General features: G+C 33.4%; 3 protein-coding genes and 1 long non-coding RNA gene across 4 annotated transcripts; 2 read left to right on the plus strand and 2 right to left on the minus strand.

Moving 5' to 3' along the window:
* The first annotated feature begins 2,042 nt into the window (after window positions 1–2,042).
* On the plus strand, window positions 2,043–2,702 carry LOC8283192. Its single transcript, XM_015722469.3, has one exon. It carries the CDS (start codon window positions 2,170–2,172, stop codon window positions 2,431–2,433), a length of 264 nt encoding a protein of 87 aa, XP_015577955.1. The 5' UTR covers window positions 2,043–2,169; the 3' UTR covers window positions 2,434–2,702.
* A 1,670-nt stretch (window positions 2,703–4,372) lies between these two features.
* LOC8283193 (probable serine/threonine-protein kinase At1g54610) lies at window positions 4,373–7,531 on the minus strand. The gene is made up of 7 exons (XM_015722459.3): window positions 6,869–7,531; window positions 6,456–6,740; window positions 6,056–6,376; window positions 5,678–5,899; window positions 5,367–5,461; window positions 5,105–5,210; window positions 4,373–4,859 (listed from the first exon to the last, which is right to left on the minus strand). The coding sequence occupies exons 1-7, from the start codon at window positions 7,238–7,240 to the stop codon at window positions 4,527–4,529; spliced, it is 1,734 nt and encodes a 577-aa protein (XP_015577945.2). The 5' UTR covers window positions 7,241–7,531; the 3' UTR covers window positions 4,373–4,526.
* Window positions 7,532–7,644: 113 nt separating this feature from the next.
* LOC8283194 lies at window positions 7,645–9,567 on the plus strand. Its single transcript, XR_001535574.3, has 2 exons — window positions 7,645–7,942; window positions 9,137–9,567. It is a non-coding gene; the product is annotated as an uncharacterized LOC8283194 (long non-coding RNA).
* Window positions 9,568–9,942: 375 nt separating this feature from the next.
* On the minus strand, window positions 9,943–11,923 carry LOC8283195 (light-harvesting complex-like protein OHP2, chloroplastic). Its single transcript, XM_002524282.4, has 2 exons — window positions 11,481–11,923; window positions 9,943–10,272 (listed from the first exon to the last, which is right to left on the minus strand). The coding sequence occupies exons 1-2, from the start codon at window positions 11,921–11,923 to the stop codon at window positions 10,158–10,160; spliced, it is 558 nt and encodes a 185-aa protein (XP_002524328.1). The 3' UTR covers window positions 9,943–10,157.
* Between the last annotated feature and the right edge of the window lie 93 nt (window positions 11,924–12,016).

Below are 12,016 nucleotides of genomic sequence, written 5' to 3' on the forward strand. Positions count from 1 at the left end.
AAAAGCTTTATATATATATATATATATATATATATATATATATATATATAATATTTTGTTTTCCCCTTATCCTTAAATTTATCTATGATTGCAAGTCAATTGTACTTTACAAGAACTACACTTCAATTCATTAGTTATAATACTTTTAGCAAAGTAACTATGATGACCATGCCAATGTATACCAAGGTAATTATTTGTCTTATAGTAGATATATATACATTTATAATTACTAATGATTCTTTTCCAAGATTGTATACAAAAAAATGCATCAATTAAGGATATTTGGATCATGTGACACCTTTGGAAATTTGTTCAACCAAAATACCAATCTCACTTGTCCAAATAACAACAATTATGTCTAAAATCTAAAGGGTCTACTCAATAATTAAAAATGTCTCAATGCGCTCTATGAATAAATGTACTATATTTATGTACATGCAAAAATATTATTTCATAATAACATGCTCTTGCTCTAGTTGTATTTTGTGGATGCACATAATATTATTTTATTTTATAGGCTTGAGCCAAATAATTCTTTGTTTAGCAATGTATTTTTTTTTAGTATTTAATTTTTCATTTTATTTTTAAATTTTACATGTTATGATAAGTTAAAATTCATTTTTCTAAATTTATATAAAATAATTAATGTAAAGTATATAGATTCAATGTATATATAAATCAATACAATTTGGGAATATATAATGAACCAAGGTGCATTGAATAATTTCTCGATGATAACACCAAAAGAATTGCAATAATAATAATAAAAAAAAAAAAAGATTTGCATGATGTTATTCACACTAGATTCTTACCCAACATGAAAACACAAGAGGCCCACAAAGCACTAAGCCTCCCCAGCATTGGCATAAAGAAGAAGATGACTTGAAATGCTTTTATACTTTCTCTTATTTCACTGTTAAAAGAATTCACCCATCAAATTTTTAAATTTATGTATTTTTTTTCTTTGAATTCTAGCAGCATATATAAAATATAAATTTTTAAAAAACTTTCTAATTCGTCTTTTTTCTTTTTAAAATAATTTAAAAGCCGCATCCTCTTTATTTAAACTTAAAGAAACATACTCTTACATAGTTTTTATGTTTTATTATTTTTTTACTTTTTGTTACTTTAAAGTGATTTTCTTTTTTCTTATTTATTTTTTATTTTACTTTATTAGTAAAAAAATTAATTAAAAATAAAAATAAAAATAAAAATATTGTTAATATATATTTTAAGATGAATTAAAATAAAAAATTAATTATTTATAATTTAATAGAGACATATAGAAAATATTCTTGTTCAAATACTTTAAGCACACATGAAATTCACTTCATCCTGTAGAACTGAACTGCAAATTATTTAGTATCTTAATATGTATTGTTAATATTTATGGATATTAATAATAATAGTAATCATTACATATATTATTGATAAAAAAAATATTTAATATAAATATAACACATTAAAATAAAAATATAAGTAGATGACTCTTATCTTTATGCCAAGAAAAACTATTAAGATTTTCTCTGTCTAGGAATTAATATTAGTCTAATTAATTAAAAAATTTGAAATATTTATATTTTTAAATTTAAATTGGAAGCTTTAATTTAAGTTTAAACAATTTTTACCATTTTATGTAGAAATTGGATGTTGTTGAGTATGAATTTTCTTATTTCTTTTCGACCAACTTTTTATCCTGTCTAATCTTTAAAGCCTAAACATCCTCGTGAACATCCCGCAGCCTCAATTTGGTAGGTTGAGCTGTAGGACCCTTATCACCACGTGAACCCTTTTCTTTCTACCATCACAGATGAGATGATGGCAAATTTGTACACAACTAGGCCCCACTCATCTCATCACCACCACAACTTGCTATCATGATTCCCACCCCAAAACATCTCCACATGGTCTGCCACCACACTGGATCATGATGCACAAAATCACCACCCTTGGTATTATTCTCGGTCCATCTCCCAATTATATTGACGTGCATGTCAACATTACATTTTACAATCCTTCCTATATTTGTATAAATACCCCCCCACGGTAGATAGGGCTAGAGCAACTTAAGTTTGTCCATTAGGTAAGCCACTAACCAAAAAAGAAAAAAGAAAAAGAAAGAAAGAAAACCCAGTTTGAGTTTTTAGGTTTTCTTTTTCTTTTGGGTTCATGAGCATGGAGAAGAGTAGGTCTTATCCTGAATACTCATCATCTTTTTCAGGCGAGTTCGGGTCGAATTCATACAGCTTCAATGGACCTTATCAGAAGGGTACTGGCTTTGCAACATCAAGTGATCCAGAGATGAAGAGAAGGAAGAGAATAGCATCTTATAATGTCTTTACCATGGAAGGAAAGCTTAAATCTAGTGTAAGGAACAGCTTCAAATGGATCAAGAACAAGTTTAGTAGTACTGATGTTCGTTATGGTATGTGATTGGGTTGATTCTATATATATATATATGCATGGAGTACATATTTGGTTTTGTCTACTTTCTCGGATCAAAGAGAAAAAAAAAGAGAGGAATTTTTAATTTCTCTCATGGGAAAGCAAAAAGAGTGTTAAGAAATATAGTTTTCTTCTTTATTTATCTTTCTGGAATGGAATATGCAGATGCCATGCATCGATCATTACAAGTTTGATCATGTGTATGTTTGGAGATTAAAAAAAAAAATGGAAAAAAAGAAGCAGTGCTTTTCCCCATAGTCTCTCCTAGCTACCATGTTTTTGGCTCAGTATAAAAATCTACAGAAACTATTATGATGATGATGATAAACAAAATACTCTCATTTTGTTGACTCATATTCAAACAAATTTAAGATGTTCTCTTTATATTATTTAATTTCTTTATTATAACTTTTCCTTATATTTTGACAAAAAGACCTGTCAAGAAGTGAAGCCATGATATGTATGCAATTTTTATTCATTTATTTAATTTTTTCCTTAAAGAAAGAAATTGTTGATCTTGGAAATAACTAGAGAGGTGTTATTGATTGATCTTTTCAATTTTATTTTTTAAAAACTGTATATATACAAAGAGGAAGAATAGTATATTGAATCCAAACTAATAAGCCAAACTCACATAAACACACAAATTTGGCTCCATCCAATTTGGTTTTGCTGGACAGAAATAATTATGATAATGTCTTCATGGACCTGAACTATACGACACACATATAGCTACTACCTAATACACCCAATAACCACTTGATTCTTAATAAGATTTGATAATTAATTATCATTTTAATTATTGATCAATTAAGAACTTAATTGAGGGGTATCCAAGTTTCAAGTTAAATTCTCAAAATCAACAATATGTTAAAAGAAAAACAAACAAAAAAACCTATTGACTGCAATTTCTTACATCTCTGAAACTAGTTGCTATATAAATAGATAGATTAAGTTGTAGAAATATGTTAAAGAAAGGTGAAAGAAGCAATTACCAACAAGAGGACTTGGTTTGTTAGCATGTCCCTTTTAAGCCCACGCGTCCTTTGCCATATTTATATCAATTGTTTGCTGGGTATAATAATAAATATCAGTATCTGTTTACTTTTTATATGCAACTACTTTTCTCCATTCAATATCATAATCAGATTCCTCATCCCTTTCCATTGTCCTCTGAACCCCCCTTTTCACAATGAATAATTTTCTTTATAAACAAAAGAAAAAAGGTAAGAAAAGATTCCGCAATTATATAATTTTTACGCTTTATTTAAGTACCGTAAACGAGTCGAAATCATTATCGAGCTTGAATTCTTATTCGCTATTTTAATCTTTTTAATATCTCATTGATGATTTTAAATTTAATTTGCTTATATTTTACGAATGAGAATAAGAAAAAATAAAATTTATGATCTAAAAATAATTAAAATATTTTTATAATTAAACTAAATTAACATACTGAGTTAAATATTTATCTTTTCAAGTTTAATTTCAATTTTTGATAAATTTTAAAATATATTATTTTATTAAAACTTGAATGAATTAAAAACTAAGCCAAATTCGAATTCGGTAGAATTATTTCAGTCATTTTATATTCCTAGTGTATATATATCTAGTGAGGAAAGCCGCGTTTCTAAAATCAAATCAAATTATTTATTATTTGGGAAAACAATTTAATGATGAATTTAGTGTATCTCAATTTGATTTTTATTTTTTTAATGAAGAATTACTTAATTAAGAGATTGTTTTATAATAGAGTAAATCAATTGTCCTTGAAAAGGCCACCTACTATTTAATGAATGGGACCATTTATGAAAGGGGCCGACAAGGAACATAAATTGTAATGAATGATTGCCCCAAGAGGTGAAAAACTAAAGCCTGCATGGTGAATAATGATCTAATGCAATTCTTTATATCAATCATAATCATTTAATGCATTAATCTCTCTTCATACATATTAATATTTAGTGTATTCACTTTCTTGAATGTCACCAACAGGGGAAAAATAATATAAAATTGTGGCCAAAAAGTAATTCATGAAAATACAGCACTTGCAGCTCAATGTGGGTACTCTCGCATGGTGCCTAGTTATCCATTGCAAAGACTCCTACACGTTTTCCTTGATTCAATTTTCTGAATTCTCTTGTGGAAGCAGATCTATTCATTTGATTAAATCTGTAGTACATGGTGTCATTGTTGCACTTGGTGGTGCTGCTGGATTTATAGGCTGATGGTAAGGGAGGCAGCCCTTGTGTTCTTGGAGACATCTTTTGCTTGGAAGATGAAATTGGAGGGGAGAGCAAGAAAGCTGGGCTTTCTGCCCTGCCAGTCGATAACTTTGCCCCTGAGGAGCTGCTGCTAGTACTGCTTCTTGGCTCCTGACTTCGGAGTTTTGGCTTTTCAATCTTTTCTTCCTCCTGAAAACCGGAATACATTTATTTTCTTTCATCAGGTTTCCAACTTAAAACTTCACAGCTTTCTAAAGCTTGTCGGCTGAGATCACATATTTTGCAACCTTAATAATGCGCAGCGTTTTTTAGTGCAAGTATGGTGTTATTGTCTTCAAATCTCTTTGGTTTTCTGCATCTAATGCCTACTTCTTAAAGGCGAATTCTCTCGGTGAGCTTGTCAGAAAAAGAAGAAGAAGAAGAAGAATCAGTACCTCTTTGGAACGTGTGGAGTCTGCGTTTTGTTTTTCAGCTTCTATATCTTTTCTTCTATGCTCACGATATGTTCGAGACCTTCGTTTCATTTTCGAATTTCTGTGCCTAAACAAAGATGATGCTGCTGATGAGAAATTCTAGATTGTTAAAAGGAATGAAAAGCTAATGCTTACTGCTAAAACTCAAGAACATCGGAAACTGATTACAGACCAAAATTGGCAAAGGAACAGTTCATTAGCTTATTATTACATGAAAACTTACTTTCTCAGCTCATTAGCTTGAGCAAGTTCATCTTCCTCTCGCCAAATTACAGGAAGACCTGATAAGTCGCAGGCTAGAGGGCTAGTATAAAAGAACTGCAACAACAATCCATTTGAAGTGAATGGAGAACCAACAAAAGGGTATCCTATAGTTGCTGTTTATATGTAATGAAAAATTTGACAACAAAATCACAAAGTTATTGGCTGTATTGTACAAGAACATAAAAATAGAGTGTGTGTTTATCCTGCAAGTGCACACGAGAAAAGGAATTCTGAATCGTAATGGCACGAATCAATCACTCGAGTACTTACATCATTCTGGAGAGCCGAAGATGCAGAGCCACGATATGCAGGATCTAGAGCAAGGAGAGTGGTCAATAGACCCAATGATGATTCAGGAAACTCCCCAAAAGCTTCAAAAAGACTAGGCTTGTATGATTTTGGAGGTCGAAAAGTTGTAGATAGCCTTAACTTTTTCCAATAGTCTTCAGATGGTGTACCACATAGTTTAAAAATCCTGTGTAGCTGTTCAACCTGAATGCATGAAACTTGATAGATTGAGATTAGACTCGGGATCTGTTTATTAAAGAGGCCTGAAACTACTTTAACTTTTGAAGTTTTTGTAATAGCTTTTGATCAATTATGTTTTATTCATTGTTTTAATAGATGATGCTAAACAGTATCTTTTACCTCAGTTCTTCCAGGCATGATTGGCCTGCCTGCAAACATCTCTGCCAAGAGGCATCCAGCACTCCAAAGATCAATACCTACTCCATAATCTGTAGCACCTAACAAAAGCTCAGGAGCTCTATACCAAAGTGTCACAACCCGGCTAGTCAGAGGACGCTTATTACGTTCAGGAGAGTAATAATTTGCAAGCCCAAAATCAGCAATCTTTAACACCCCATTTTTATCAATTAACAAATTAGACCCTTTGATGTCTCTATGCAAAATTCCTCTTTCATGGCAATGCTGCAGCCCTGAAAGCAGCTGATGCATATAGCACTTGACCTGCATTGATACAGAACATTAGCATCCAAGCCAAATCAAGCAAACATCTGCAAAGGAAAGAAATGAAAGAACTTTCTACCTGTGGTTCTGTAAGTCTTCCTTCAGGACGGGTAATGATGGTTGCTAGATCCGACTGCATAAAATCGAAAACAAGATACAGACTATACTGCATTCTTGATGTGGCTATTCCTTCAAGCTTTACCACATTTGGATGATCAAGCTTTTGTAGCATCATTATCTCTCGTGCCATAAATCTCACACTCTGAGGTTCTGAAGTGTCAAACTTGACCTTCTTCAATGCGACAATCTTTCCTGTGTCTCTGTCTCGAGCTTTATACACATTGCTGTATGTACCCTGACCTACCTATATATATATATATATATATCCAAACAAGAGAGATTTTAACAATCAAACCAAACCCAATGGGTCATCAGCTAACCAAACTTAGTCTTGACAAAGATCACAAATATTTAAGATGAGAAGTTACTAACTTTATCAATCTTATCATAATTCTCTGCACTTTTTGGGATCAAGCCAGCCAAAACTTGTTTAGGAACATTATCAGTGAGCCACTTTGGCCAACCATTAACAGTCTTACCTTCATCAACAAGCAAAGTTCTTTCCTCTCCACCACCAAAAATCCGATCTTTCTCTCCAATTCGATCACTTAGCTTCCTGCCTCCGCCACTATCAAAGCCAGCATCGCAGTTCTTGAGAAGTGGATCAGAGTTATTCAACCTCTGCCCTATGGACCTTCTATGACCAACAAGACCTCCTTTTGAAAGATACCCATTTTCCATTTTCAGCTTCTGTAAATGATTTGATGGTGAATTTGTTGATGACTTGCTCTGTGCACACCCCATTGGTCTCTCTATCTGGATCTAGTCTGAAAGATCACAAATGGTTCTTTAATGAATAACATTAGCAAGCAAACAAGAGACGATTTCAAAGAGAAAGACAGTGAGACATGTGGTGAAATTTGAGAAAGCAAAGAAAAAGATTGTAGAAAGACAGTGACAGAGAATTTGCCGGCTTTAGCCGGCAATTGTTATTTTTTTGGAATTTTACTGCATTAAAAGAAACAACGAAAAAAAAAAAATCTGTTTGCTATTTATTTTATTAAGAACTTTGAAATCTTATTCTTTTTTTCTTGTAATATCCACTGGAAAATGAAAATTTCAAGAAAGTGAATATACATATAAACCATTGGAGTGAGCATAGCATCTGCAATGAATATGCATAAAGTCTTGGTTTGCGCTCTGTTTATGGCGGGAATTATTTCTTTTTATTCTTTCAGTAAAAATGAGAAATAAAGATCAATTGGGTTTTCGCCACGTAGGAGCATTTGAAATGGTAACCCACTAAGTTCTTGCCATGTCATCAAATGGGTCTGCTAAATTGTGGGTCCTGTTTGATGCATGGGAGATATTTGTTGGGTTCTTTTACAATTCTTGAGCTTGAACGCACAAGAACCTTTTTATTTTTCTTTAGGACTTTTTACTTTTCTTGATACTGATTTACGTTGGAGCTGTGCATTATCTAGTATCTTAACCCATTTCTTTGAGGTATGATTTAAGCTTCTTTTATGTTTTAAATCAATGTTTGTGCTGCTTACTGAAATATTCTTCGCCTGTTCAATTTCATTAAGACCCAATCAAGAAATGCATTTTGTCTATGGATATCTCTACTTTAGGGTTTCTTTTGAAGCTCTTTTGACATTTCAGTGATTGCTCCAATAAAAATTGCATTTCTAATCCTTGGTTTTACCTGTTCAATAATCTTCGGTCGTGGATGAAATTTGACAACCCTAGGTCTGCTGATTTTACTTAAATTGCTACAGTAGGGATTAGGGTGCAAAGGCTACCCAATTATTATTTTTTTAATTATAATGTGGGTTAGGGTTCATGGGCATTCATAGAAATAGTCAGACAGCATAGTCCTAAAGATAGCAATTTAAGTTTGTGAATCATGTTAGTCGAATTAGCTTTTCAGCTTGATTTAGAATTTACATATCTTTAGTTGACCTGAAATTGGCATGTCATCTTGCACTAGGATTTAGGCAGGTTCACGTTGTGTGTTTAATTGGGGTTTCTTTCACTAATACGTGTTATGTTTGAGTATGCTTTAGTTCTTCTTAGGCTTGTTTATTAAGCTTAACAAGGGTGTATGAGTCCAAGGTTTGAAATGAAAGCATATTAATGTACTCATATGAATAATCAATTTGAAAGGAAATAAGAATCTTCTAGATGAATTCTTCTACATGTTTATGTACAAAGCTTAGTTACAAATCCTAATCTGGTGTCCTGACTGAAAATGACGTGTCTTTCTGAATTTGAATATTTGATTTTATACAAGAAGATGCCTAGTTTGTGTTTCAACTAGTAAGGTACAAGATGAGATATGATCACGATGGTCGTGGTTCAGGTAATCAAGCTATCATCAGCTGAAGCCTGTGGTTACTTTTCTTTTCCTCTTTTGGAGGACTAGGGAACATGATAGCTCTTTGTTAGCATGAGTACCTGATAGTAGAAACTTCATTGTCATCATCTTGGTTGCAAGATAGTACTGGCTTACTTTGATTTTGGTTAGCATCGTTACTGGAGCATAATGAATGATAATTTCTTGATTTATCTCAGTGTATTAAATCTTTAGGATCTCACTTTTGATTTTTCTTTAAACTGATTGTGATGAGGTGCTATACTATATTGTTTACCACTTAGTAATTAGTTTTTGGTCTATTATGTCAATTCTGCGAACAGAAATGTGTAGCTATCAGCCATGGGAAGATGATTCATCAGAAGTAGATGATAATGCACGTAGAATAAATGGCATGGAGCGTGTCGATGCGAGGTGGGAAACACAAATGGCAATGCTGGAGGCACGGATCGCAAATGTTGAAGCTCGGGTGGAAAGGCTTGAGGCAAGGATGTTATATTTGCAAAAGGGGCTGCGGGTATTGTGTGGGTTATTTTTGGTCACTCTTTTTTATGCTATATGCAAATGAATCTCCAAGATTATCACTGATTAGTTTTAGGCTTGTAGTGGCATTGTTCATAGTTAGATGCGCACTTGAAAGGTCCTTTGTATAAAATACACTCTTCTTGCTGTTGTTTCCTTTAGAAAGACAGATGCTTACAAGATTCATAAATGTAAAAAGTTCAGATAATTATGTTTTGTTAGTCTCTCTTCATGACTGACTCTTAGATTGCTTTTCTACCTTTTATCTTTGTGGAAAACTGGTTGAATCAAGTAAGGTGTATGGCTTCATTAGCAGGTTCTGTTTTTTCACTGCAAAAGATTGAGCTATTGAATTTTCTTGGCCAAAAATTGCTATCAGATTTCCAAGTTAAAGTCAATAAGATGACCAGCATATTGTTTTTGCCCCTCTTTTTTTCTAAAAAATTAACTAGAGTCATCTAGTAATCATATATATCACGAGGCCAAGTAGGTAGAGATTTGGTTCACAACAATTCACCATCCCACTGCCATTTAGGAACAGTTCTCTGATAGGATTAAAATGGGTGATTCTATTGAAACCGGCGACTCTAGCTCCTAGTCCAAACAATGGCCAAAATGAAAAACTTATATTTCTGTTGAACATAAAGGATATAGTTTATGATAACCAAGTGCAAACAGTTGCTAAAGCAGTTACACGATATTGGATATGATACAGCAATTACAGAAATTTAAAATGTATTTATAGCTTTGAAGATCAAGAAGGCAATTACAGAAGTCAAAAAAAGAGTATCCATCCATGCTGCTGAGGATGAAGAATTTGAATCACTCTAGATCAAGTATTCCGAAATTTGAGAGAAGGATCTTTACTTGATCAACAAAGTCTGATCCTGTTGCATACTCTGTTAGCAACCCAACAGCAAAACCAAACATAGCCCATCTGTTGAACCAGTATCCAGATAGAGAAACACAAAAAGCATCAGATGAAACGGCCTTGCTATCTTCTTCAAATCATAGCTCGATATAAGCATACTTACTCTATGAATATGAACTGATATGAAATCAAATCCATATAGCTAAGAGATAATTACCAAGATTGAGTTTAAGACATGAGGCAGCTAGACATAAAACTTGCATCTTTCTAGTACTCAAGTGTATATCATACCACAGCTTAACTATCCTGTCAAAACATAGAAAAACTCGACTGCGGCATTTCTCCTAGTACACCGGATCTTGTTTAAATGATCCAGCATATTTTTGTAATCATTTTCTCAAGAGATGCGAATTTAAACCAAATCCCTCATGGAAAGTTCTATGAGCAGAGAAGAATCGAGTGCATTATGACATCTCATGACAATTGAATCTATTTCTAAGCATTCAATACCAAAAGCTTCACCCAAAGGTTTTCCAAATATTCACAGACAAAATGAACAATCAAATTCAATTTAAATGAGTTTGAACTTTGAAGGTAAGAACCCTTAAATGGTACAACTGAAGACCTATATCAAGAAATAAAAATCTGCTGCCACTCTAGTTAGTCTAATCACTAAAGTGGGTTTTGAGAGTAGTGACAATACTCTAGCATTGGATAACAGCATTTCACTGTCCTGGCATTCACTGAGAGCAACTAAGAGATGAATGTAAAGCCTACGAAAAAGCTCATGAAAAGAATGATAATAACAGACAAGAGCTACTTCCTGTCAGAGCAAGAGGTGCCATTCAAAGGACATGTTAAAAAAAGGGTGCAAAACTGTTCCTAGAGAAGAGAGGACGCTTGCCACTAGTTGCATTGACATTAATTAGACAAGGGCTGTGTCGTATGTCTAAATATCAGACGTTCCTCTTATTCAAGAAGTTTGAATTTCTGTTCCTAAAAGCTGAACAGGAAAAGCAGTTTTAGATCATAAATAAATGTTCAAAATTGCTTCCTACTACAGCAAATTTTGGCTGGAAACAAGCGTTAGGTCACTTGGTGCCGCAGAACCAGCTCAATTGGCAGAAACCGTAGTGTAAATCTCTCTCATTTTTCTACTTTGTTAATCATACATATTATATCAAACAATAAGCCATTCAATTTCAACAATTAGAGTCAGCAAAACATAATAGTTATAAACAAACTCAGAAAATCCAACATCAACAAGGCATTACCTTCCATTAGCAATCTCATTCTTGCCAACAAACCCAAAGAAAGGACCCTGAGCTGCTTCCTCAAGTTTCTTTTGCTTAAAATAATCCTGAAGCTCCTTGGCCTTTTGCCTCTGAAACTCCAAAGTAATCGCATTCTTGTCCTCCAAAACCACCTGAGAAGCAGGCTTAGGTGGTGGTGGAGCCACAGGAGAAGAGGGAGGAACAGGCTTCAAAGGGGAGGGTGGCGATGATGGCGGAGAAGGTTCTCTAAGTGGAGGAGCCACAGGTCTTCTTATGGGACCGTCAGCTTGAGAACTCCTGATAGTCAAAGCACAGGGCTTTACTGTTGTGGCAAATCTAAAAGAAGAAGAGGTAGAAGTTGCTGATGAAGAGGAAGATGGAGAGGAACAAGATGATGATGGGTTTGGGATTTTGATGTATGGGATTGAGGATGCTACTGACATCTTCTTTTTCTCTCTCTCCAAATCCTGTATATCTTTCTTTCTTTCAGGTCTCTGTAGGATTATTCTTCTTGTTTTTCTTGTACTGGGTTTTCT

Source organism: Ricinus communis, chromosome 2 (assembly GCF_019578655.1).
Source record: "Ricinus communis isolate WT05 ecotype wild-type chromosome 2, ASM1957865v1, whole genome shotgun sequence".
NCBI lineage: Eukaryota > Viridiplantae > Streptophyta > Magnoliopsida > Malpighiales > Euphorbiaceae > Ricinus > Ricinus communis.